At 43.0% G+C, this 24,756-nt stretch overlaps 1 protein-coding gene across 4 annotated transcripts in view; it reads left to right on the plus strand.

Annotated features, from left to right (window-relative positions):
* Positions 1-20,546, plus strand: part of CRTC3 (CREB regulated transcription coactivator 3) — a 1,392,170-nt gene extending 1,371,624 nt beyond the window's left edge. For 2 of the 4 annotated variants that reach the window (XM_078683321.1, XM_078683322.1), the window contains exon 15: positions 19,209-19,653. In XM_078683321.1, coding sequence (XP_078539447.1) covers positions 19,209-19,417 — 209 coding nt within the window. In that variant the 3' untranslated portion in view covers positions 19,418-19,653. Of the gene's footprint in view, positions 1-19,208 lie in introns of all 4 variants that reach the window. The other 2 variants (XM_078683323.1, XM_078683324.1) reach the window with 2 other exon arrangements.
* Positions 20,547-24,756: the final 4,210 nt, after the last annotated feature.

The following is a 24,756-nucleotide window of genomic DNA, read 5'->3' on the forward strand; positions in this document are numbered from 1 at the left end:
AGTCTTCAAAATCCTCGGGTAAGTCAAAGCACAAGAAGAAGGCGAAGAAGCATCGGCTGTCTTCACCTTCTATCCTTTGGTTGGCTGACGCAACGTGGGATCCGGAGTGTTGTTGTTTTAAGACTCCTTCTCCGGTGCCTCCTTCTGGGACAACTTCACGCCTCCCCCCATTTCCAGGAGCCAGAGTGTCCCCAGCCAAATTTTATACATTTTGCGAAGCCCTCCACTGTATATTTGGGTAGCCCAACTGCGCCGGCGTGCATTTGAGCCCCCTCAGAGCTAGGGGTTCTGGATTTTTGGCACCAGAGGCCCTCCAGGCCTAAATCCGACACCATTCCCATCCTCACCCCTGAGATGGAACCGGACAGACATTCATCGACAACGAACCAGACGCCGGAGGGTGCTTTTGTTCCCCTGTTCATCCCTGGTGCTCCCTATCACCCAGAAGGTGGTGAATAGGATTGGAAGGGGTCACTGGACCCTTTAGTTGACCAGCTGGAAGAGCCGGACTGGAGAGAGGACCTGGGTGACGCCAGTGAACTGGACACCTCCCCAGACATTGGCATGCTTTCTCCCCCTACCGTGGCTACTGAGGAGGGAGTGTTCTACACTGTGGTGGTGCGAAGGGCAGCCGGGGTCTTGGGCATTGAGCTCCCTTCAGTGGCGGTTAGGACTAACATCCTGACAGAGGGGCTTCAACCTGCGGCACCCACCTCCGAACCCCTATTGCCCTTCAATGAAGCCCTCACTAATATCCTTCTGGGTACCTGGTCCTAGCCTACACAGGGGCTCCTACGGAAAGGACTGTCGCCTGCCACCGTCACCTGGACCTGGCAAACCCATTGTCCTCCTCACCCAACGCCCTTTCCCTGCAAGCCTGGTGGTCCAGGCCTCTTCCTCCAAGGACGCATTCCCTTCTGCCCCCCGAGATCGGGAATCCAAGAAACTGGAACACCTTGGGATGCGCATGTTCTCTTCCTCCAGCTTAGCACTGCGGTCTGTGAATACTGAATGTCTCTTGAGCCAGTATTTCCGTACCATCTGGGGTGTGCAAGTGCTGCCTCAGTGCCCGATGGAGGCTTGGCCGTTCTCTCCCAGGCAGTGCAGGATGGGAGCCAAAGTACGTTGTGGACTGGATACTACCGACTCACTAGGCAGAACCATTGCCACGTCGCTAGCCCTTCGGTGGATGTCCAGTGTTCCTTAATGTGTTTTAAAAAATGGGGACCCCTATATATCGAATAGACTTGCTATACATAGGGAAATTAACTAATTTGAGAAAAAGTCTATAGCTAAGTCAGTCAAACAGTTGACAGCAGACACATAAAGGACTAGGTGGAAACTAGATTATTTAGGTAATTGTGACCCACATTGATAAGACTTGTCACACATAAGTGATAGAAAAAATATATTAATTTTATCAATTGATCTTTTTGTTATAAGAATTTATGATATTATTTTGAATCATTATTTCCTATATCGATCTTATTATATATAAATGGACAGATTTAATCTCAAACATTAATCTTGGTGTAGATATTTATGTATACATTTCAAACATACTAAAAACAACCAACAAAACATTAGACATGTATAGATGGAGGCAATGCGGTAAATGTAAACTACGCGCGTTTCGGCATGTGGGCCTTCATCAGGTTACCGTCTATTGCACTGGAACTGATAGAGATGGGTGACAAATTGTTATTATACAATGTGGGAACAATAAATTTATATTACATTCAAACTCACCTAGAAATGTATAAATTACTAGAACAATTACATTGACCACATAGAATTGTAAAGTCTTATATACAATGCAGTTGATAACATGACCACAGAATAGACATATTCTGCTGTAAACAAATATGGTGAGAGTCCAATATTGCAACACTGTAGACAGTGTCCATATCCATATGATTTACATGCTTATTATCAATCTTATCAAAGACATATACATCAATTACATCATTCATATACAATTCATTAGTCAAAACTGGAGTATAATATGGATAATAAAGAGGGGTCAGGGAGGGGGAAGGGGAAAGAAAGGGGGTAAAAAGATCAGTAAATTAATTTCAATAGCAAAATTTCATGAAAGAAGTAAGTAACATCTTAATGAAAAGATCTCAAGGTAAGACTCCTCTCAGATATATATATCTCCTAATATTCCTACGTCTTAGACATGCTGATATATTGGGTAGTCCACTTCAATAGGCAGATAAGTATCAATAGAAACATTCTTCTCAGCATATGGGACAACACATTGTGAAAATTAGCCACCATATCACATAAAATATGTATACAGATTATATCCTTGTTGAGTGTGAGCACACGAAAACTTAAGCAACCCACTAAATAGATAGCCTGGGACAGATAGACGCCAGGGTAAAATAAAAGAGACGAATAAACTTACAGAGAGACGGGTCATGAATATTGACGTATTGGGAAAGAAATTCCAAAGACAGAATAATGGTAATGTCAACGGGATGAGTAAACCTATATGCAAATATACAAAATAGAATATAGAATAATTTAGCAAAATACGTGAATGTATGTACTGGCCGATGTACATATACCAGTTAACATTCACAGAGCCAGCAAGTACAGTACATAGAAGTAGACTACATCAAAATGAAAAGTAAAACTAAGAAAATGAGAAACGGATGAAAAAGGGGGGTTTTCCTGTATATAACAATTATAAATGCAAATAAATACAGGAAAAAGAACTATCACATATAGGAACTAGGTAGTCTGTATAGACGCGTGGGGTATGATAAATTCACAGTTATTCAATGCTTCCTTCTAATGAGCTGTAACAAGTCTCCAAGCAGCACATGGAGTGGGACTTAATGTCAGGACAAGGGTATATACATATACCATAAGAGGTACTGGTCAGAACTACTAATACCTGCAAATTATAGGCAGCAAAATATGGTCACAAAGATAGCATACCTGGGTATAAGTAGAAAGAGGGCACAATACGTGAATACGGTCGACACTAAAGAAAGAAAAAGGACTAATGGCGATAGCTTACAGAATGGTAAGTGTAGAAGTTCAAATAACCACAGGAAACCACACTGTAACATGGTATCTAGTAATAAAACAAGGTTGTAAGTATGGTCAAAATAGATGCAGTGTGATCTTACAAAAAACTAACACAAAAAAGGTAGAGAACTAGTTGCAATAGCATACCGAATGGGAGGTGAAGATGCTCCCTTAAAGGTGTTCAGTCAACAGATGCCGCAAATAACAGGAAGTGCTCAAATGTTCATGCATGTGGAACCGTACAATAAGGCTAAACGACAGACTACGTCAGAGCCGAAGTTTCAATTACGAATAGAAATAAACAAGGGACTAGTGAAGAGGCACTGCACAATTCTAAACCATGAACGGCCACAAAGATAGCACGGAAATGATTCTTCATATAATAGCCTGATCCCAGGGTATTTCAGAATTAAGTCCTGCAAGACGGCTTTTAATGACGCTAGTTACTCCCTATTGTCAAAAAGACTTTCCTTTGTACCCCATTCGGGGTTAAACAAAGTTGAACTTTTTAATGAATTGATGGCCTTTTTTCGCAAAATTCGTCTCAAATTCTTCTTTGAAGATAAAGAACAATTGGTACAAGTAGTCAACAAATCAGGCCTAGCTTTAAAATCTAGCTTTACACCCACCATAGAACAAGTTGTTCCAGAAATCAAAATATATGAAAAAGTAGTGTATAATAAATGTATGCATGCTACCAAATATATCCCTAAAACACCGTATAACATCTCTAGTGAAGAACATAAGGCACTTACTACCTTAAGAGACTCCACAGAAATCACTATCAAAAGCTGTGATAAAGGTGGAGGTATTGCCATTATGGATACCACTGAGTATATTGGAAAAATGTATGATATGTTAAGCGACACCAGATTCTATACCAAAATCACAAAAAATTTGACTTAAAAAACCAAGTCTAAAATATTACGTTTAACTACTCAAGCCCTTCATAATGACAATATATGTCAAAAAGAGTTCGATTATCTCAATATAGATAATCCTAAAATGACATGCCTATATGGCTCTCCCAAGATACATAAAGATGCAAAAAACCCTCCCTTGAGGCCGATTGTCACAACTATCGGCTCTGTGACAGAACCGATCTCGAAATATTTAGATGCGATCTTACGCCCCTATATACATAATGTTCCTGGATACATAAAGGACACCAGCCAGGTCATTAATATGTTAGAAGGTATACCATTCAACCATCACAGACAATGGTTAGTTACCCTAGACGTGGAGAGTTTATACTCCAATATATCATGCGATGGAGCACTTGCGGCCGTCAAATGGTTTATTGCAACATCTTATTAATACACACGGTGCACACCTCAGGAATACAGGTTCTTATACATACTGTTTTTACCTTCCTTAGATTCAGCAGCGGCAGCGTGAAGGGTTAAAACATACAGTAGTTATCAACCTTTTATGTATACCTTTTATGTATACTACTAGGGTAAGAAAAAACTGATGGTTAAAACTCATATTTCAGATGTGCAGGTCACTGGTGATTAAGGTCTTTCTGTAGAACCAACTGGTGGTGAACCTATAACTACATGTGTACATCTTTTACTTTTTCCTTGGTCACACGCACTTCTTTCTTTTTAATACAGATCCCTTTTTACACAATTCCCTTGATTTTTTTCATTTTCTACATCTTTCCTTTGAGTGCTAATCCTATATAGATTCTAATGTACAGACTATTATGAACTGTGTAGTAACATTTAGAAATTTACTTTGTAGTGCCTGAGTACGGAACTGATGTGAAAACTACAAGAGAAACCAAGATCTTAACATTTAATCATTTGAACCCCTGAAGAAGGGATCTGTTGAACCTGAAATGCATAGGGCTTTTTTCTTTTTCTTTTTATATAATGAACCTTGGTTAAACATGATGTAAATGATTTTGCATTGATTGTTAATTGCAACATAATACAATTCTCATCAAATGATTTGTATAAGGATAATACAATAATTTTGATCCAATGTCAAACTAAATATTTTTGATTAAATTTTCCGTCTACTTCACTTTATTTATTGAATATAAAGTGAAAAATTGTGGTTTAATAGTAAATAAGTTACCAGAAACCCGAGGGACTTATAGGGTGAGCACCTAGCAGACCAAGTTTAGTCTAGGTCTCTACAGAGCAGTTTGCAGATCAGGTTGTGGGCACAACCATAGCTGGGCAGCTCCCCACAGGGATTAAAATCAGTTGAATAGAACTAGAGGATTTATCCACTGAAGGTGTGCAGGTCGGACACTTACATAGCAACTTCAGATGTGGCTCATGTAAAATATGCCCTCTGTTCATTGAGGCGAAAGACCTGCGCTACAATGGCCATACCATTAAAAGTAAAGGAATCAGTAATTGTAAATCAAAGAATATCGTGTACTTACTTTTATGTCCATGCCAGAAGGCTTATGTGGGTGAAATCTTACAAACTATGAATGTGCGACTTACCGAGCACAGATCTGCCATTAGAACAAAAAAAATAGCCTCACGAATGGTATCTCATTTTGTTGAATATAATCATTCAGTTGATGACATACAATGGTTTTTGTTAGAAAAAATAACACCTAAACCAGGGATCTGTTCAGATAAAGTAAGAAAAAAAAGAGAAGTCTTCTATATCTTTCTGTTAAGTCCTGTGGCAACGGTATATAATTCTGAAATACCCCGGGATCAGGCTATTATATGAAGAATCATTTCCGTGCTATCTTTGTGGCCGTTCATGGTTTAGAATTGTGCACTGGGTACCATAATCATCTACATATTCCCACTTACCTCTGAGGTTGTTTATGACTGAAAATCGGGTAGTATCTTAATCATCTACATTCATGATCTGAGGGGTAGGAATCATGTATCACACCATGAACTATATTCCGTCCATTATGATGATATGCAATTAATGATCAATGTTGATTAAAATTAACTTAACACCACCTTATTCGATCTAACTTTGTATGGATTTGATGTAGATTCAGTGTTATGTCCTTTACTTGTACTGTTGGATGTGACTACACGAACACCGTTACCTAGTTTACTTCTTTACAGTCCCTAGGGTCCTCGGCATTAAGGAGGATTTTCCATTCTTTTCCTGCTTTCACGATGGCGCTTATCCTCTTAGCATGTTTATAAATGGCTCCACCTGTAGCCATTGCATCAAGGTCAGAGGCCTCTTATCTTATCCAATCATATCTTTGTTGTGTGTTTGAGCATTCGCGCACTCTCCATGCTCTTCTCTGCTTTATTAGTCTTTATTATCTGTCTTTCTCCAATCGGACTTGAAACTTCGGCACTCATGTAGTCCGTTGTTTAGCTCTATTGTACGGTTCTGTATGTTTGAGGAATGTGCGCTCTGTGCTCCATTAGTCTCTTGTCTATCTCATTCGTACTTGAAACTTCGGCACTCTGCGAATCCGTCATTTAGCTCTATTGCATCTTCACTAGTACCTTGTTTATTTCTATTCGTAATTGAAACTCCGGCACTCCCGTAGTCCGTCGTTTAGCCTTATTGTTCCACATGCATGAACATTTGAGCACTTCCTGTGCTGCTCTATGCTCTACCAGTCCCTTGTCTATTACAATCTGTACTTGTAACTTCGGCACTCAGTAAGTCAGTCGTTTAGCTCTATGGCATCTTCCCGCCCTCGGCGTGATGTGTATTCTGATTATAAACGCTGCACTTAGCGTGCAGATTCACCTATGGTGGTTATTTTATCCATCGATTTGCGGCTCCACCGCTGACCAACTAGACAGATACCCCGGGACGGCACATCATTATCTCTATCAAGGTAACAGTCTTCCCAAATCTTAGAATCGCTATCCGTACTTGCTCTTGTTGTGGTGGAGTATCAACTTTCCACCTTAGTAAACTTCAGTTTTGTTTTACTATTAGATATTCTCTTTTGTGGCGGTCTACATTCTTATATCAGCGTTATTTGCGGCATCTGTTGACTGAACACCTTTAAGTGAGCATCTTCACCTCCCATTCGGTATGCTTTTGCCACTAGTTCTCTACCTTTTTTTAGTGTTAGTTTTTTGTAAGATCACACTGCATCTATTTTTAACATACTTACAACCTTGTTTTATTACTAGATACCATGTTACAGTGTGGTTTCCTATGGTGATTTGAACATCTACACTTACCATTCGGTAAGCTATCGCCATTAGTCCTTTTTAGGTCTCGGGACCTAGCCTACACTGCGTCAGCAGTGTGGGCTTGGCCCAGACCTTTTCTCGGCGTTCCGGAAATGGACCCTGCATTCCACAATGCTCGTGCCTTTGTGGAATGCAAGGTCCAATTTCATAGGCCTTCGCGTGCGTGCTCATTTTAAACAGAACACGCAATAGGCCATAGGCGGTCGCGTAGCTCCGCCTATGGCCTATTGGTGTCTGTTACGCGCACCAGAAGGCCGTATGTCTTCAATTACCTCGGCTGTTAAGCCGAGGTAATTGAAGACATATGCTCGCAGTGGCGCGCGCGCGCCACTAGAGGGCTTTTTTTTGTTTTTATATTTTTACAATTCGATCGCTTTCGCGATCGGTTGAAGTGCCGCTTGTTTTTATTATTCTGAGGCAGACGTTTGAATCTCTAAACATGCTACATTCATGAAAGGGCGGAGACTGATCACCAAGCTGCAGGCCGAGCACGACCTTCTGCAGAAAACCCTGGGGGAAAGTGCACATATTATGTTGAATGTTGGTGTGTCCGGTAGCCAGTCAAGGGGCGAGCCCAGTTCTTTTCCAGTGACTCCCATCATTCTCCCTGCTCGCCATGCTCAGGGGTCACATGTATCCGGGTCTGTGGAAAGGTAGAATTTCTCCTCCTCTGGGAGCAGCGCCTGGGCACCCCTTGACGCAGTGACTGCTTGAGTAATGGTCGGTGGGCTGGTGCTTAATGAAGCCTTAATGTACATCCTCAATTAGGTTAGGCAAAGCAAGTGCCTGCTGAATTATTTCACGGACAGGCGACTGATTTACTGCTGCGGCTCCTGAGGTGCCCGCGGGAGGGTGGGTGCTCATTCGCAGGGCACATTAACCCTCACACCTCCACAGCCCCGATCATTTCAGGCTGCAAGACCGTTCACGTTTATTTATATTACAGAGGTGCAGGCGGACCACGACTATTTATTACACGAGCAATGTGTGTAATATTAAAGCACATTACACCACGGCTATACACCTACCATCACAGCGTATGAAGAGGGTATCTGCTGCACAAAGACATGCTTCACAGAACTAATCACTCTGTCCCAATGACATGCTCCAAACAACCAATCACTCTGTCCCAATGACATGCTCCACACAACCAATCACTCTGTCCCAATAACATGCTCCATACAACCAATGACTCTGTCCCAATGACATGCTCCAAACAACCAATCACTCTGTCCCAATGACATGCTCCACACAACCAATCAAATCACTGTCCAAGTAACATGCTCCACAGATCCAACCACTCTGTCCTAATGATATGCTCCACAGAACCAATCACTCTGTCCCCATGATCTGCTCAAATTTCCAACTAACACAGCACTGGGCGGCAGGGTGAGCTGACCAAGGGGTACAGCACCCAAGAGAGGCCGGAAACCTGTGAGCGCGGCTTTCTGACATGTTCTTCTTTTTTAATTGGACACATGGGTTTGCATCCAGGTAATATTTTTGGCAAACTGTGCTGTCAAGTAATTCAGCTCCAGATTTGCTCCAGACATCCTGCAGAGGGTTTTACTCTTGTGTTAGGCTCACCTGCTGCAGTAAGGGACTGAGGCTAAACATTTCTCAGGGCTGATTTTAGCTCGCACTCTAGGACTGCCATATTATGTAAAAATACCTGGGGCCGGATTACAGAAAGTGGCACAGAGTGAGAGTGCAGAGTGAGAGTGCAGAGTGAGAGTGCAGAGTGAGAGTGCAGAGTGAGAGTGCAGAGTGAGAGTGCAGAGTGAGAGTGCAGAGTGAGAGTGCAGAGTGAGAGTGCAGAGTGAGTGAGTGCAGAGTGAGAGAGTGAGAGAGTGCAGAGTGAGTGAGTGCAGAGTGAGTGAGTGCAGAGTGAGAGAGTGCAGAGTGAGAGAGTGCAGAGTGAGAGAGTGCAGAGTGAGAGAGTGCAGAGTGAGAGAGTGCAGAGTGAGTGTGAGTGCAGAGTGAATGCAGAGTGAGTGTGAGTGCAGAGTGAATGCAGAGTAAGTGTGAGTGCAGGGTGAGTGTGAGTGCAGGGTGAGTGTGAGTGCAGAGTAAGTGTGAGTGCAGAGTGAGAGTAGGTGCAGAGTGAGAGTGAGTGCAGAGTGAGAGTGAGTGCAGAGTGAGTGCAGAGTGAGTGCGTGCAGAGTGAGTGCAGAGTGCAGAGTGAATGCAGAGTGAGTGTGAGTGCAGAGTGAATGCAGAGTAAGTGTGAGTGCAGGGTGAGTGTGAGTGCAGGGTGAGTGTGAGTGCAGAGTAAGTGTGAGTGCAGAGTGAGTGTGAGTGCAGAGTAAGTGTGAGTGCAGAGTGAGAGTAGGTGCAGAGTGAGAGTGAGTGCAGAGTGAGAGTGAGTGCAGAGTGAGTGCAGAGTGAGTGCGTGCAGAGTGAGTGCAGAGTGCAGCGTGTGTGCAGAGTGTGTGCAGAGTGCAGAGTGTGTGCAGAGTGTGTGCAGAGTGCAGAGTGTGTGCAGAGTGCAGAGTGTGTGCAGAGTGTGTGCAGAGTGAGAGTGAGGGCAGAGTGCAGAGTGTGTGCAGAGTGAGAGTGAGGGCAGAGTGAGAGTGAGGGCAGAGTGTGAGTGAGTGCAGAGTGTGAGTGACAGCAGAGCGAGTGACAGCAGTACAGGAGCACTGGTCCCAGCAGTACAGAAGCGTGGAACACACAGTACAGGAACACTGGTCCCAGCAGTACAGAAGCACGGAACACACAATACATGAACACTGGTCCCAGCAGTACAGGAGCACTGGTCCCAGCAGTACAGAAGCACAGAACACACAGTACAGAAACACTGGTCCCAGCAGTACAGAAGCACGGAACCCACAGTACAGGAACACTGGTCCCAGCAGTACAGGAACACTGGTCCCAGCAGTACAGAAGCATAGAACAGTACAGTAGTACTGGTCCCAGCAGTACAGGAGCACTGGTCCCAGCAGTACAGAAGCGTGGAACACACAGTACAGGAACACTGGTCCCAGCAGTACAGAAGCACGGAACACACAATACATGAACACTGGTCCCAGCAGTACAGGAGCACTGGTCCCAGCAGTACAGAAGCACAGAACACACAGTACAGAAACACTGGTCCCAGCAGTACAGAAGCACGGAACCCACAGTACAGGAACACTGGTCCCAGCAGTACAGGAACACTGGTCCCAGCAGTACAGAAGCATAGAACAGTACAGTAGTACTGGTCCCAGCAGTACAGGAGCACTGGTCCCAGCAGTACAGGAGCACTGGTCCCAGCAGTACAGGAGCACTGGTCCCAGCAGTGCAGGAACACTGGTCCCAGCAGTGCAGGAACACTGGTCCCAGCAGTGCAGGAACACTGGTCCCAGCAGTGCAGGAACACTGGTCCCAGCAGTGCAGGAGCACTGGTCCCAGCAGTACAGAAGCACGGAACACACAGTACAGGAGCACTGGTTCCAGCAGTACAGAAGCATGCAGTGTGTGAGTGTGCAGGGTGAGCAGAGTGTGAGTATGCAGGGTGAGCAGTGTGTGACTATGCAGGGTGATAAGTATGTGAGTATGCAGGGCGATCAGTATGTGGGTGTCCAGGGCCAGCAGTATGTGAGTGTGCAGGCTAAGCAGTATGTGAGTATGCAGGGTGATCAGTATGTGGGTGTCCAGGGCCAGCAGTGTGTGAGTGTGCAGGGTGAGCAGTGTGTGAGTATGCAGGGTGAGCAGTGTTTCAATATGCAGGGTAATCAGTATGTGAGTATGCAGGGTAATCAGCTTTTCACCAAGCTCACACACACCACCAGCCGTCACTGCACGCTTTCACCAGGCGCACACACACACCACCAACCATCAGTGCACACTTACACCAGGCATACACACACCACCAGCGGTCAGCGCATGCTTTCACCAGGCACACAGCGCCACCTGTCAGTGCACACCAACAGCCATCACTACACACATCAATTGTTAACGAATCCAGTGGAGAAGCGTGGCTCAGTGGTTAGAGGCGGCAGACCCGGAAGCTGAGATCGGCCGTGGACCAGGGTTCGTTTCCCTGCCTCGGTGGGCCTCGGGCTCAAAATTCCACGGACTTGACAATTCTCGCTCCGGTGCCTACTCGACTCACGGGGTCACACTCTGCGACTCTGGGCAATAGCTTGCTTAATCTCCACTACGGCCCCTCGCGGCGGGATGCCTGGCTTTCACCTTGTGGATACCCTTCCGGGGTATCTCACAGGGGAATACCAGGACGGGTTCCCTAAGCAAGCGCCTTGATACCTTCGGGTGATACGTGCGCTATATAAGTCGCAATACATTTACATTTACATCCACAATTAACTATTGTACCAATAGCAGTATTGCAAACTTTACTTTTAAACATAATCATCTAAAGCTCAGAATGCTACCATTACTAAAATTCCAATCCAAACCACATAATTCCATTACACACTACATACATACAGTCCATAACACATGGCGAAAAGACATTGCCATTTACAATGCCTTTTCCTCTAACTCAAATAAATCCGAGACCTATTGCATTTCTAATGCTTGTTCTTTCTTTAGTGTCAATAATATGTTATGTTATGTTATGTTATGTTACGCTCATTTATTAAGCGCACAGATGCTCCAGCGAAGGAGCGTCCTGGCGCCGGACAAGGTAGCAACACAACACAACTAGACAGTACAGAGCAGGAAGAACAAATTTTAAGGGAACAAGAGGGTTTTTACTGCTCGACGGAAAGAGAGCAGGTCCCTAAGGGCGCGAATCGCCGGGGGAAGGGAATTCCATAGCAATGCGGCGCGGACTTGAAAAGAACGGCCGCCTGCCCTGCTACGCTTAAAACGGGGGACGACCGCAAGTTCTAGGTCTGAAGATCTTAAAGCCCGGACTGGAACATAGCGGGACAATAGATTGGAAAGGATCGTAGCCGGGGATCCCTTGAGAATTTTATAAGCTACACAGAGGGCCTTAAACCGGATCCTTTGTGCAATCGGAAGCCAATGCAGCGTATGCAGGGTGTTAGCTGTAGAGCAAAATCTGGGTAGTCCCACAACAGCTCTCGCTGCGGCATTCTGGATGCGCTGAAGACGGGTAATTTCCGCTTGATTTAATCCCACTAGGAGGGAACTAGCGTAATCAAGCCTAGAGATCACAGTAGCTTGAATCACAAGTTGCCTATGTAAATTCTTGCCGTGTCTATTGTCCCATATTATTACAATATTTTTTTAGGTCGAGCAGACCTACTCTCAATGCGTGAGCATTGAGAGTGTCTGCTTCAGACCTTTTGTGGCCCGTATTTAGGAGAGTGGACAGCTACCAGACGCGCGCTTTGACGTTGTCAGATTTCACCTCGGGAGCGAGCGTCTGGTAGCTGCGCATGCGCGAATCAAATCCCTTGCTCACACACACACACAGGCAGCCCCCACCCCTCTGCATGCACGCACACACACAGGCGCGCGCATGCACACGCAGGCATATGACACACATACAGGCACACTATCCCCTACCTCGCATTCTCTCTCAATCACACAGTCACGCATGCGCACACACATTCCCACACGCACACACGCGCGCACACACTCCCCCTCCCCCACCCCTCCCAGGCATACACACAGGCACGCACGCACTGCACTTCAGCCCTGGGCCCCACTCACCGACTGCGCTCTTCCGGCGGGCTCCTCTCGCGCTCCGCGCCTCACGGTGCGTCTCGTCTCCTCTTCACAATCGGGGCTCCCTCAGGTCCGAGGAGCCCCGCAACAGACGCCACACTCCTCCTTCTCCCCGGCCCCCTCCTGGGGACCCGGGCTGATTCGGACAGGCAGGGCGCTCCATGCGCCGGCAGCTTGCGGACCTCGGGAGGCGGGACTTCCGGTCGGCCGCGACCGGATTGGCCGGCCGGCCAAGAGCTTCCGGGTCGCCGCGGGACTTGTTAACACTACCGTCCCTGGTATGGCAAGGGTGGTAGTCCACATAAATGGCCACCGCAGACATAGTTCGTATGTGTGGTATTGTTTGGGTGCGATTACATGCAGCCCTCGCGTGTACCTCCGACATGCTAACATCGCGTGCGTCGACCAGGGGGTGGTGCTATGTGTGCTTGGAGTGTTTTTTCCTGTCAGGGGCATGGATGCGAATACAGAAAACGGCATTTTTCTTGTGACACCCCCGCCTGTTAACACCGTGAGAGCGCGAACGGTTGCCCACACAGTAAACCTATACCACCGTCTCCATTACGTGCGGCCTCCGGTCATACCTTGAGAGAGACGCCACGCGATCCTGTCTAACGACCCTGGCATTATGTGGGAGTATTTGGGGAACGGGACCCACGATTCTCGCACTCTGGACGTTCCCAACGATGTGCCAGCAGTGGCACGTGAAGCTGCAAAAAGCGCGTTCTAGTATCAAAGAACGGTTAGGTGGCGCGAGATGCCGACATTAAAAGACCGGTGGGCGGGGTCATAACGATTTCTGGGTTACCTGCTAATTAGAAGCCCTTGAGCAGGGTTTATACGTGTTGTGTATAGCCTAATGTGTCCTATTCTGGATACCGTAGTTTTCCATGTGTGTCCCTCATGAGCTCTTCACAGTACGGTAAATGTCAATGTTTTCAATTGGGCAACTGTCCGGTCTTCTCAACTTCTTTTTGAGGAACACTTTTCAAAGAAGGGGCATGGCGCCCAGGTGCTCATGCAATCACGCGCTCTAAACTCCCTCTTTAATTTGGGGGGCATTTTACCTGCAGGACGTGACAGGCTCACTGTAATAGGGAAATAAAAGTAAAACGATGCAAGTGAAGTTCGTATTTTCAGTTTATTGCAGGAACATGCAAGGGATCAGTGCAGTTCTAAGATCAGCCTTATCGTATTTCATAATCGGTAAATATTTCATGAGCAGCTGGTATTACGACAATATTCGAGTACATTCTTGCTCTCCCAACAGTAATTTGAACCCAGGTTTCCTGAGTTGAGCTCCAAAGTTTCCAGCAATGTTGCATAAAACTTAAAGCAATTACCAGCACCGGTAACTAGAAGTGCTAAATGTCAAGATGCACCTCTGCTGACTGTAATGCAACAAACGACAGAAAGAAAACTATGGCCCGTTCACTGAAATGAAAGGAAACAAGCACTGGCAAAGCACATAGGACCGACTTTCCAAAGAAGCATGCGCAGACCGAAAACGCTGCAGCCAGAGATACACATGCTCCAAGCACATACACACAGGCAACATGTACAGGCACAAAGCCACCAACGTAGCAGACGTGCCGCATGCATACAGGCACCCCACCTGTGCATTACAATGTGTTCAATGACACCAGTACGCGCTGCCTGTGTTTCCATGTTGTATGTGTGCTTGTGTTGCATTGCGTGTATGTATATCTGACTGCATGTGTGTTACACAGATTAAAGACTATGTGGAGCCTTGAATTTTTTTTCCATATGGTGACTCCTGTTGTGCATACAGACTAGGGTCATGCGTCATATGACAGTAAACGTGCTGCTCCGAGTGCGGGCGCGAGCCTGTCCCGGCTCTGAGCAGCACACTGGTGAAAGACAGACCAGATCTTTGAAGACGCCAGTCAGCATCTTGCTGCATACAAGGGCACCGCCGGAGTTTAGAAGAAGGATCGCACCACAGGTGGGTGCCGTCACTCACTGAGCCCTGCTGTGAAGAATGCCTTAGGGCAGGGCTTTAAGTGGACTGAAAAAACTGGGGGGTCTCTCAAAGGGGCGTGGTCAGTGTAATTGGGGCGTGGCTTTAAAACACTTAGGCTAAACATCTGTCTTTAGCATAGTGTGCCACCCAACTTGTATTTTGCTGTTTCTGTCATTGCATCCAGATATTTGATGCAACAAGTAACATCATACCTACAACAAGTAAGGACTATCGGCTTTGTCAACGGTTATTAGCTGCAACTATGGCTTGTTACATATAATATTGAAAACGCTTCCAATTAAAGCTCAGGTGAACCTACCACAATGTTGCTGCTCTTGCAGTGTCGTGTGCTTGGCTTTTTTATTAGTAAAATTTAGCAGAGCGTCTTTCAAGCATATTGCATTAGAAATGCTATAGGCGTCGCATTTACGATAGTTATAACTATTAGCATTGTAAATGACATAGCTATTAATTTAGCTATTTTCAAAAACAAGACATAAATAAAAAATGTGTCATTTACAATACCAATAGCTCAAACTTTCCTAATGCGAGACCTATTGCATTGTAAATGCTTGTTATTACTAGGTGTCATTTTCTACAGTACACACGTCGACCGTATTCACGTATTGTGCCCTCTTTCTACTATCTTCTATGCTATCTTTGTGACCATATTTTGCTGCCTATAATTTGCAGGTATTAGTAGTTCTGACCAGTACCTCTTATGGTATATGTATATACCCTTGTCCTGACATTAAGTCCCACTCCATGTGCTGCTTGGAGACTTGTTACAGCTCATTAGAAGGAAGCATTGAATAACTGTGAATTTATCATACCCCACGCGTCTATACAGACTACCTAGTTCCTATATGTGATAGTTCTTTTTCCTGTATTTATTTGCATTTATAATTGTTGTATACAGGAAAACCCCCCTTTTTCATCCGTTTCTCATTTTCTTAGTTTTACTTTTCATTTTGATGTAGTCTACTTCTATGTACTGTACCTGCTGGCTCTGTGAATGTTAACTGGTATATGTACATCGCCTAGTACATACATTCACGTATTTTGCAAAATTATTCTATATTCTATTTTTGTATATTTGAATATTGGTTTATTCATCCCGTCGACATTACCATTATTCTGTCTTTGGAATTTCTTTCCCAATACGGTCATATTTATGACCCGTCTCTCTGTAAGTTTATTCGTCTCTTTTATTTTAGAGGAACAAATGGTATATCCTGAGCTAAAAGGTCAATATCAAAGTCCATCAATTAAATCCAATGAATCAAGTTGTCTTCATTTCATCTTCATTTATTTTCCAGTTCATTTATTTATCCAGTCTTCACCAAGAGAACATACTTTAGCCACTGCCAACACGTGTTTCGTCTTGGTCTGATGACCAAAAGACTTCTTCAGGGCTATGGCTAGAATTAAAGGATACTAGGAAAGCAAAAGGTGTGCCTACGTAGGTCCACTGCATCCACCAATATAATTATTCGTTCATGTTTCCACGTTCCAAACGGTGGTTCAAAGTTTTCAAATAAATATAAAATGCCGGTCTCCAAAATCAAGGTATTAATTATGTGCCAAATGTTTGTTTTGATATATAAAAATGTCCTGTAATTGCGTTTAGATCAAGCAGCGTCCTCCGAGTGCAGAGAAAAGCCGTTTACAATCTGATGCAGTCGGCGTTCAGATTTATAATACGCATTTTAATCATATGGATATGGACACTGTCTACAGTGTTGCAATATTGGACTCTCACCATATTTGTTTACAGCACTATATGTCTATTCTGTGGTCATGTTATCAACTCCAATGTATATAAGAATTTACAATTCAATGTGGTCAATGTAATTGTCTGTTCTAGTAATTTATATATTTCTAGGTGAGTTTGAATGTAATCTAAATTTATTGTTCCCACATTGTATAATAACAATATGTCACCCATCTCTATTCAGTTCCAGTGCAATAGACGGTAACCTGATGAAGGCCCACAAGCTGAAACGCGCGTAGTTTACATCTACCGCATTTCCTCCATCTATAAATGTCTAATGTTTTGTTGGTTGTTTTTAGTATGTTTGAAATGAATACATTAATATCTACACCAAGATTAATGTTTGAGATTAAATCTGTCCATTTATATATAATAAGATCGATATAGGAAATAATGATCCAAAAATCATATCATAAATTTTTATGACAAAAAGATCAATTAATAAAATATATATTTATTTTTTTATCACTTATGTGTGACAAGTCTTATCAATGTGGGTCACAATTATCTAAATAATCTAGTTTTCACCTAGTCCTTTGTGTCTGCTGTCAACTGTTTGACTGACTTAGCTATAGACTTTTTCTCAAATCAGTGTTCCTTAATGGACATTCCCTTTGATGGCCGTCGCCTCTTTGGTGACAAAGCAGGCTCGACACTGGAGTGCTTTAAAGATTCGCTGGCTACGGCCAGATCTTTGGGCCTTGCTGCGCCGTCTTGCCCACTCCAGTCTGCTTTTTGTCCCTTTTTTAGCTACAGAAGGGGCACCCAGCCACATCCGGCCCAGTCTAGCCACCAGTCCACGCAAGCTGCCCAGCCTCTATGTGGCCTCGGACGTGGACCCAGTGACCTTGCGGGTCGGGGAGCCAGAGGGCAGGCCAGTCCACCCTTCCTCCCATTCAGCAGCCTCCAAGACTTCCTAGTCCGACCCTTTAGGTCCATCAACGGCCAGTGGGCAGCAGCATTCACAGAGAGGGTCTCTGTCCTAGAAGTCGGTCGTGGTTGCTATTCCCGCAACTTACTGGTGCCTAAGAAGGACAAAGACCTGCGTCTTAAGGGCTACCTTGCTGCTAATTCTGCTTCTCTTCGGCTACCAAACCAGCCTTTTTTATTCAAGTCCCTTATTGTACATAGATTTTTTAAGGGCATTACTCATCTCTTTCCTCCTTCTCCCTTCATAATGCCCCAGTGGGACTTGAACCTCATTTTAACTTATGTGTGCTCCCTTTGAGCCCCTTCACCACTGCCCTCTCAGGCTCCTCACTCTGAAAACTGCCTTTCTTGTTGCAGTCACCTTTGCTTGCAGGGCGAGTGAGCGTCAGGCTCTATCTTCCAAGCCCCCTTTCTTCTTTGTGTATCCGGCCAAAGTGGTGCTTAGGACGAGGCTCTTGTTCCTTCCTAAAGTGGTTACACCTTTTCACATATGACAAACAATTACTTTGCCTACCTTTTTCCCACCTCCACACCCTTCCAAGGAGGAGGAGAAACTCCACTGTCTGCACCCTAAACGTGTGCTGTCCTTCTACCTTGATCGCACAAAGGATTTCCCAGTGGATGATCACCTCTTCCTTGGCTATGTAGGTCCCAAGAAAGGTTGGCTGTTCAAAAGCGTACCATCTTTTGATGTGTCGTCCTTTGCATAAAGATCTACTACGCTTTGGCGAAACAGGAACCCCCCCAGTGGGGCTACATGCTCATTCTACTAGAGCTTTTGCAGCAACCACTGAATTGGCATGTGGAGTCCCACTTGACATCTGTCAGGCAGCCACGTGGGCATCCTTGCACATGTTCATCAGACATTACTGCCTGGACACTCAAGTCCGGAGGGACAGCTATTTTACCCGTTCAGTCCACCAGGACTTTCTGGTGTGTACTTAGTTTGCAGACCCTCCCCTGGGGTTGGTATTGCTGGGGTATCTATTCTAAGGTAAGGAATCTATAACTAACAGTCTCTTTCAGATGAACAAGTTACTTACCTTCGGTAACGATGTATCTGTAAGAGACATATGTTAGTTATAGATTCCTTACCGCCCCACCCATCCTCTCCGCTCTGCGAACTGACTTGTAGGGATCGAGACTCCCTTGCAGGACCCTAGTTATTGCGCACCAGTGGTCAGTGTCTTTCATGGCTCTGCGCTTCTGGCATGGAAAGTCGTGTCAGAACTGACATCAGCGCGCAGGGGCGGTGTCTAAGTAGGCACCGTGACGTCATCCCGGCGACTAAGACGGCGGACGCGGAGTCAACCGACGCCACCCACAGACACGCAGGGGTACTACTAAGAGAACATTTCTCCGGATCCAGTCTGACGCCTGGGGAAAATTCTATGGTAAGGAATCTATAACTAACATATGTCTTAAACAGATACATCGTTACTGAAAGTAAGTAACTTGTTCATCTGACCGGAACTCGAAATGTGCAGTACTAGTTCTATGCTACAAGGCATGAATACTGTTGAATGCATTTTTTACTTTCAAAAAGTAATCATGGTTATGAAAATAATCTACATTGAAATGTAATTTTAATGACTGAGTATTTTCCTGCTATCTTTACATTGTATCATACGTTTGCACCTATTAAACAGCTTTTTCTCTTTGTTAGATGATTCGAATGGCAGTTTACCAAAAGACATAAGCAACGTACTCACTGGAGTCTCAGAGATGGGTTTTGATGCTGATAATTCATTTCAACTGGATGATGAGCTCAAAATTGAACCCTTAAGTCTAGATGGACTCAGCATGCTCAGTGACCCTGATATGGTTTTACCTGACCCCTCAATAGAGGACACTTTCCGGTCAGACAGGCTGTGAACAAGCACCAAGAAATACATATTTTCAAACATAAGACTGTTGGCTACAGCAATGTTAGGTGTGACTCTCTCTGAAACTACAAGCAATACAGTGATATGACATGTTGGATGAAGAAGGCCAGTCTTTACTGGAATTGTACTGCAACAAAAATGGAATAAGACTTTTCAGATATATTCCGATTATTATATCGGTACAGCTGGTAACAAGAGGATCAAGTTTTTGATTTCTGCCCAACCGATTATATTTAACACAACTGTAAGTGACTTCTGATTGTCAACACCCTAAGATACTTTGAAATAGAGTAACTAATCCGAACCAGACAATTGCACGAGCTGTTACCCTGTAAACCTGCCAGTTTATCGTTATTTGGCTGTTGAAGGTATTAATGGTGTAAATTTGAAAACTTCTAAGGGTATGGCAGAGCCAGTTATGCAATGAAGGCCAGTTATTATATTTGTAGAGATGAAAACCTTTGACCTCAGTGAAGGATTCAGAATGTCCTTCTGGTGTGATGCATTCAAAAATTGTATAGCAAAAATGTTTCAGCTAGCCCTGTATTCCTTACATATTGATATTTTCCATTTCTTTCTGGAAGGAAAGATTTCTATTCCGACTTTGTGCCTTAGTGCAGTCTCTTTTTTTCTAAATGAGTATAAACACCACATTTTCTGGTGAAGGTAATTCTTTTCACCATTACCTCTCCTCAACTTATGATAAGTACAGAATAGTTAGTTGAATTGGCAGAGTGCTTGGTGTCCATTTCCTTTCCGTCCAAAACTATTTGAGATGACTAAGCCTAGTTTTATGGAACACCAGGCCATATTAGACTTGATCTCTCGCTCTAATTCCTTCATTACTCCTCAGCTTCAGTTCATGAGAATACTGTTAGCGTATTACTGTTCCATTTTCTGTGTTTTTTTTGATCACCCATGTATGAAATATTCAAATGGAATGAAATATTCAAATGAAAATTGTAATCACCTGATACAACTAAAGTTTGCAAACACCTGCAAACTTTTTAACTGGGACATTATTGTACGACATGCTGCATTTTCTTTTCTCTTGTGGTGCCGAGTGTCGTGATTTTTACATGCTGTTTACTCAAGAAAAACTAAATACCCTAGTGTAATTCAAAGACTGACGCATGAGAATTATCTGTGTATGGCCTTCAATACTTTACGATATTAACTGTTTAATGCCAAATCAGATTGACCAGATTTCAATATTTTGAGTAATTAGTTAAGGGGATCTCATTGATACTAAAAGTTTAACGCCTTTTCTTACTCCATATCTGTTGTACTGTTTGCTCCTATACTACATTAACCCTCCAATCACTTTCCTTGGATTATTCCAAAGAAGATAGCCTTTTTCACCCCTTTGCTAAATTGTTTCCCAATCTTTGTATTTAATATATTGCATCATCCAAAGTTACACACTTTTTAATTTTAATAATATGGAGCCCCACATTGGCAAAGTTATCTTATCGGACCTGTTTTGAATTATCCGTCCCCATTTTAGACTCATTTAATTTGTGGAGCTTCTGATTAATTCGAGACACTGAAGATAGTTAATTTCTCTGTGCCCAGAACGTTATCTCCCCTACAGCAGTGCCATGTTCTGATTTATCTAAACGAAAGGGAGCAAATTGCATATCCAGTCTCGGCATTAGCTCTACTCAGATAAGATCTCTTCTTCTTTATCATCATGTGCTCTCTCTTCTCTTATAACAATAACTGCTTTTGTCCCTTTTTCATATGCTATTATTATAGCTGTAGTAACCTTAGGGTATGTTGACGTTGGTATTGAGGAAGAAATTAACATAAAGTAATAAAACGCGCTGGAAGCTTTTTTTAAATTAGTTACCTCAATGTTTCATGAGGGAAACAACACTTACAACGCAACTATTACAACGCACACCGTTACAACGCAGGATCCGTTACAACGCATGCCTTTACAACGCATGACATTACATAGCAGATGCTATTACAACGCATGCCATTACAACGTAAGTATTGGTAAGTATGTTATTTTTTAAAATCATTTTTTTTAAATGTAAATTAAATAAATTAATTTAATTAATAGTATATATTTAGTTTTGGGTTATGGGGTACAGGAGTATTTTTAGGTTTCAGGGCTAGGTATGGGTTTTGGGGTACAGGGGTATTTTTAGGTTTCAGGGTAAGGTTTGGGTTTTGGGGTACAGGGGTATTTTTAGGTTTCAGGGTTAGGTTTGGGTTTTGGGGTACAGGGGTATTTTTAGGTTTCAGGGTTAGGTTTGGGTTTTGGGGTACAGGGGTATTTTTAGGTTTCAGGGCTAGGTTTGGGTTTTGGGGTACAGGGGTATTTTTAGGTTTCAGGGTTAGGTTTGGGTTTTGGGGTACAGGGGTATTTTTAGGTTTCAGGGTTAGGTTTGGGTTTTGGGGTACAGGGGTATTTTTAGGTTTCAGGGTTAGGTTTGGGTTTTGGGGTACAGGGGTATTTTTAGGTTTCAGGGCTAGGTTTGGGTTTTGGGGTACAGGGGTATTTTTAGGTTTCAGGTTTGGGTTTTGGGGTACAGGGGTATTTTTAGGTTTCAGGGCTAGGTTTGGGTTTTGGGGTACAGGGGTATTTTTAGGTTTCAGGGTTAGGTTTGGGTTTTGGGGTACAGGGGTATTTTTAGGTTTCAGGGCTAGGTTTGGGTTTTGGGGTACAGGGGTATTTTTAGGTTTCAGGGTTAGGTTTGGGTTATGGGGTACATGGGTATTTTAAGGGTTCAGTGTAACGGGTATTTTTAGGGTTCATTTTTTAAATAAATAATTTTAAATAATTTAAATAATTAATTTTAATATTTTTATTATTTTTTAATATTAGTTCTTTAATAATAATTGTTTTTTTTAAATAAACAATTTTTTAAAGTATATATATTTACAAATTAATTATTACAAAATAATTTAATTTATTACATTTTAATAAATTACATTTAAAAAAAAAATAATATACTTACATATACTTACGTTGTAATGGCATGCGTTGTAATAGCATCTGCTATGTAATGGCATGCGTTGTAAAAGTATTCGTTGTAAATGTATCTGCGTTGTAAAAATTGCGTTGTAACGGTGTGCGTTGTAAAAGTTCGCGATGTAACGTCATACATCCCTGGCACCAGAAAGAATATTTAAATGGGTGCTTGGCGTGAGAATTGTATTATTAGCAAGAAGTAAGAAGAGAAAGGTAATCTAAATACAACCTTACTCTGTACTTATAAGTGTTCACTTCAGTGGAAATCGAAACCACTGGTGATGTTGTAACAGAAAGGGACAACATATCTCACAGTATGACCCAAAAAAATAAGGGCTACGACTTTTAAAATATGGAGTATTTTTAAAGAAAACCTAAAGAAGGAAATGTTCTGTAGATCATAACAGTTATTGCAACTACTTGTATTTGGTAAAAGGAATGGCTGTATCAATCAAAATAGAAAATCAGAGCACCATTACTGAAAATAAGATACATATTACAACAGCACTAGCCTTAAACAAATAGGCATTGACGGAATTGATGTTGGATTATCAGTTATCACTGCTGTTTTAAGCATAATTTACATTTCTATGTTGTAATCTGTTTTTTTCGATACCCCTTAATTGGTCCCTGAGTCATAGATCACCATAAAAAGTAACACTTGGGCTGCTATGAGCATGTAAAAAAGAAAGGTGCCCACCCCCCCATGATCAACAGATTCACATTTATGTTTCAAAATACCTCAGATTGCATCCCTTTCCTTTCCCAAATTCTGCTTCTAACTTGTACACAGATTGTCCATTAACATATTGTGCCATAAAGACCGACCCACACACATATTTTGTAATGTATCTGGCACAATGACCTGGAACCCCAGACAGTGTAGACACTTAGTACCCTCCTCTTGGTCCTAGGACCACACTGTCTGTGTCCTGAAAACTATTCGCCAGAGTACATTGCACCAACTTAATGGTACGGTACTGCAGAGACCAATACGCTCTTCATCCGCAGCATGCTTTGGATATTCTGGCTGACATTTACACTGTTTTGTGAGTTATCCATACTATACATAGGACTGGAAACTATTACAAGAAAATCGAAAATGCCAGTTGCAAAATACAACCTTTTGACTTATTAAATTGCTTGTGAGGAAGACAGACTGAGGCAATAAACACAGTGATCCACAGCCAGTGAGCCAGAGTTTAGCAGCAGTGGATGGGATTCTTCATTTTTTTCAAGCTAGACTTTTGGTGTCTTCCGAAAGGCACTGAACATATATGTTGATCAGTGGATCCATAAGTAACGATTTATCTTGGACTTAATTGACATTCTATTGCTGCTAAAAAATACATTTTTTGAAAAAGAATAATTTTGGATCGCCTTGTACTGTTTATTTTTCAAGTTAAATGGAACGTGACATTTGGAAACAAATTTTCAGAAAAACATCTTGACATTCAGATGCTTATTGCTCTTTTCTCACATATTTTCTGTGTTGATTGGACTGTGCTTTCCTACAACTTATCAGATTATTTAATGATAGATACCCTGGCTAACGCTCACCTGACTGATTCGAATCCCTAGTACCCTTCAGTGTTGTGTCTTTGGTCCATTTGTGGCTGAATTGGGCTGGTAATGGCAAACTTGCAATGATGGTGATAGTACAAGATATTGGTTTTGAAGCTTTACATCCACGGGTGTAGCTGCACTGGGTTTAACTGTTACCTTATTTTAAGGAAAAGCTAATCATATACCTAAGTCAACAACCTTTTATTTTTGGGTGCCTATTGACGAAATCTGCTTTGGGGCTATTAATCAATCAGAAATTCTAAATCGTGACAAAACACCCGTGAGGGTCTCAAGGCACTCAGGTTGCTGCTAGCTTCATGGTGATCAGTTCATTCGAAACTTTGGGACTGAAGCAGCTTTTTAAAGCTTAACGGACATATTCTCAGTTACTGGGCTGTTTAAACCACACTAATGAGAAGATGCCCCATTCTCAGCCTGGCAGGGTCTACTAAAAATCACACACACCATTACTTCTCTCTTCATTTAGAACTCCTAATACATTACCTGTTGAAAACTCTCTTTGTTCCATGCCCTCTCTATATACCCCCTTTTCTTTTAACACAGCCTTACTATTATTATTATATGAGCCTGCCTCTTAACCTTTGCCTGGTGTATTGTAACTGCGTACTGCAACTACTTGTATTTCTATACCAGGATCTGGAACAGCCCATTAAAATCAGAACTGCCCAAAACTCTCTGCAGTTCGGAACGGAGCTGAAGACACATCTCATCAGAGACCACTGCATCTCCAAGCAATAGAATTCAGCATCCAAAAA

This window comes from Lissotriton helveticus, chromosome 3_1 (assembly GCF_964261635.1).
Source record: "Lissotriton helveticus chromosome 3_1, aLisHel1.1, whole genome shotgun sequence".
Lineage (NCBI taxonomy): Eukaryota > Metazoa > Chordata > Amphibia > Caudata > Salamandridae > Lissotriton > Lissotriton helveticus.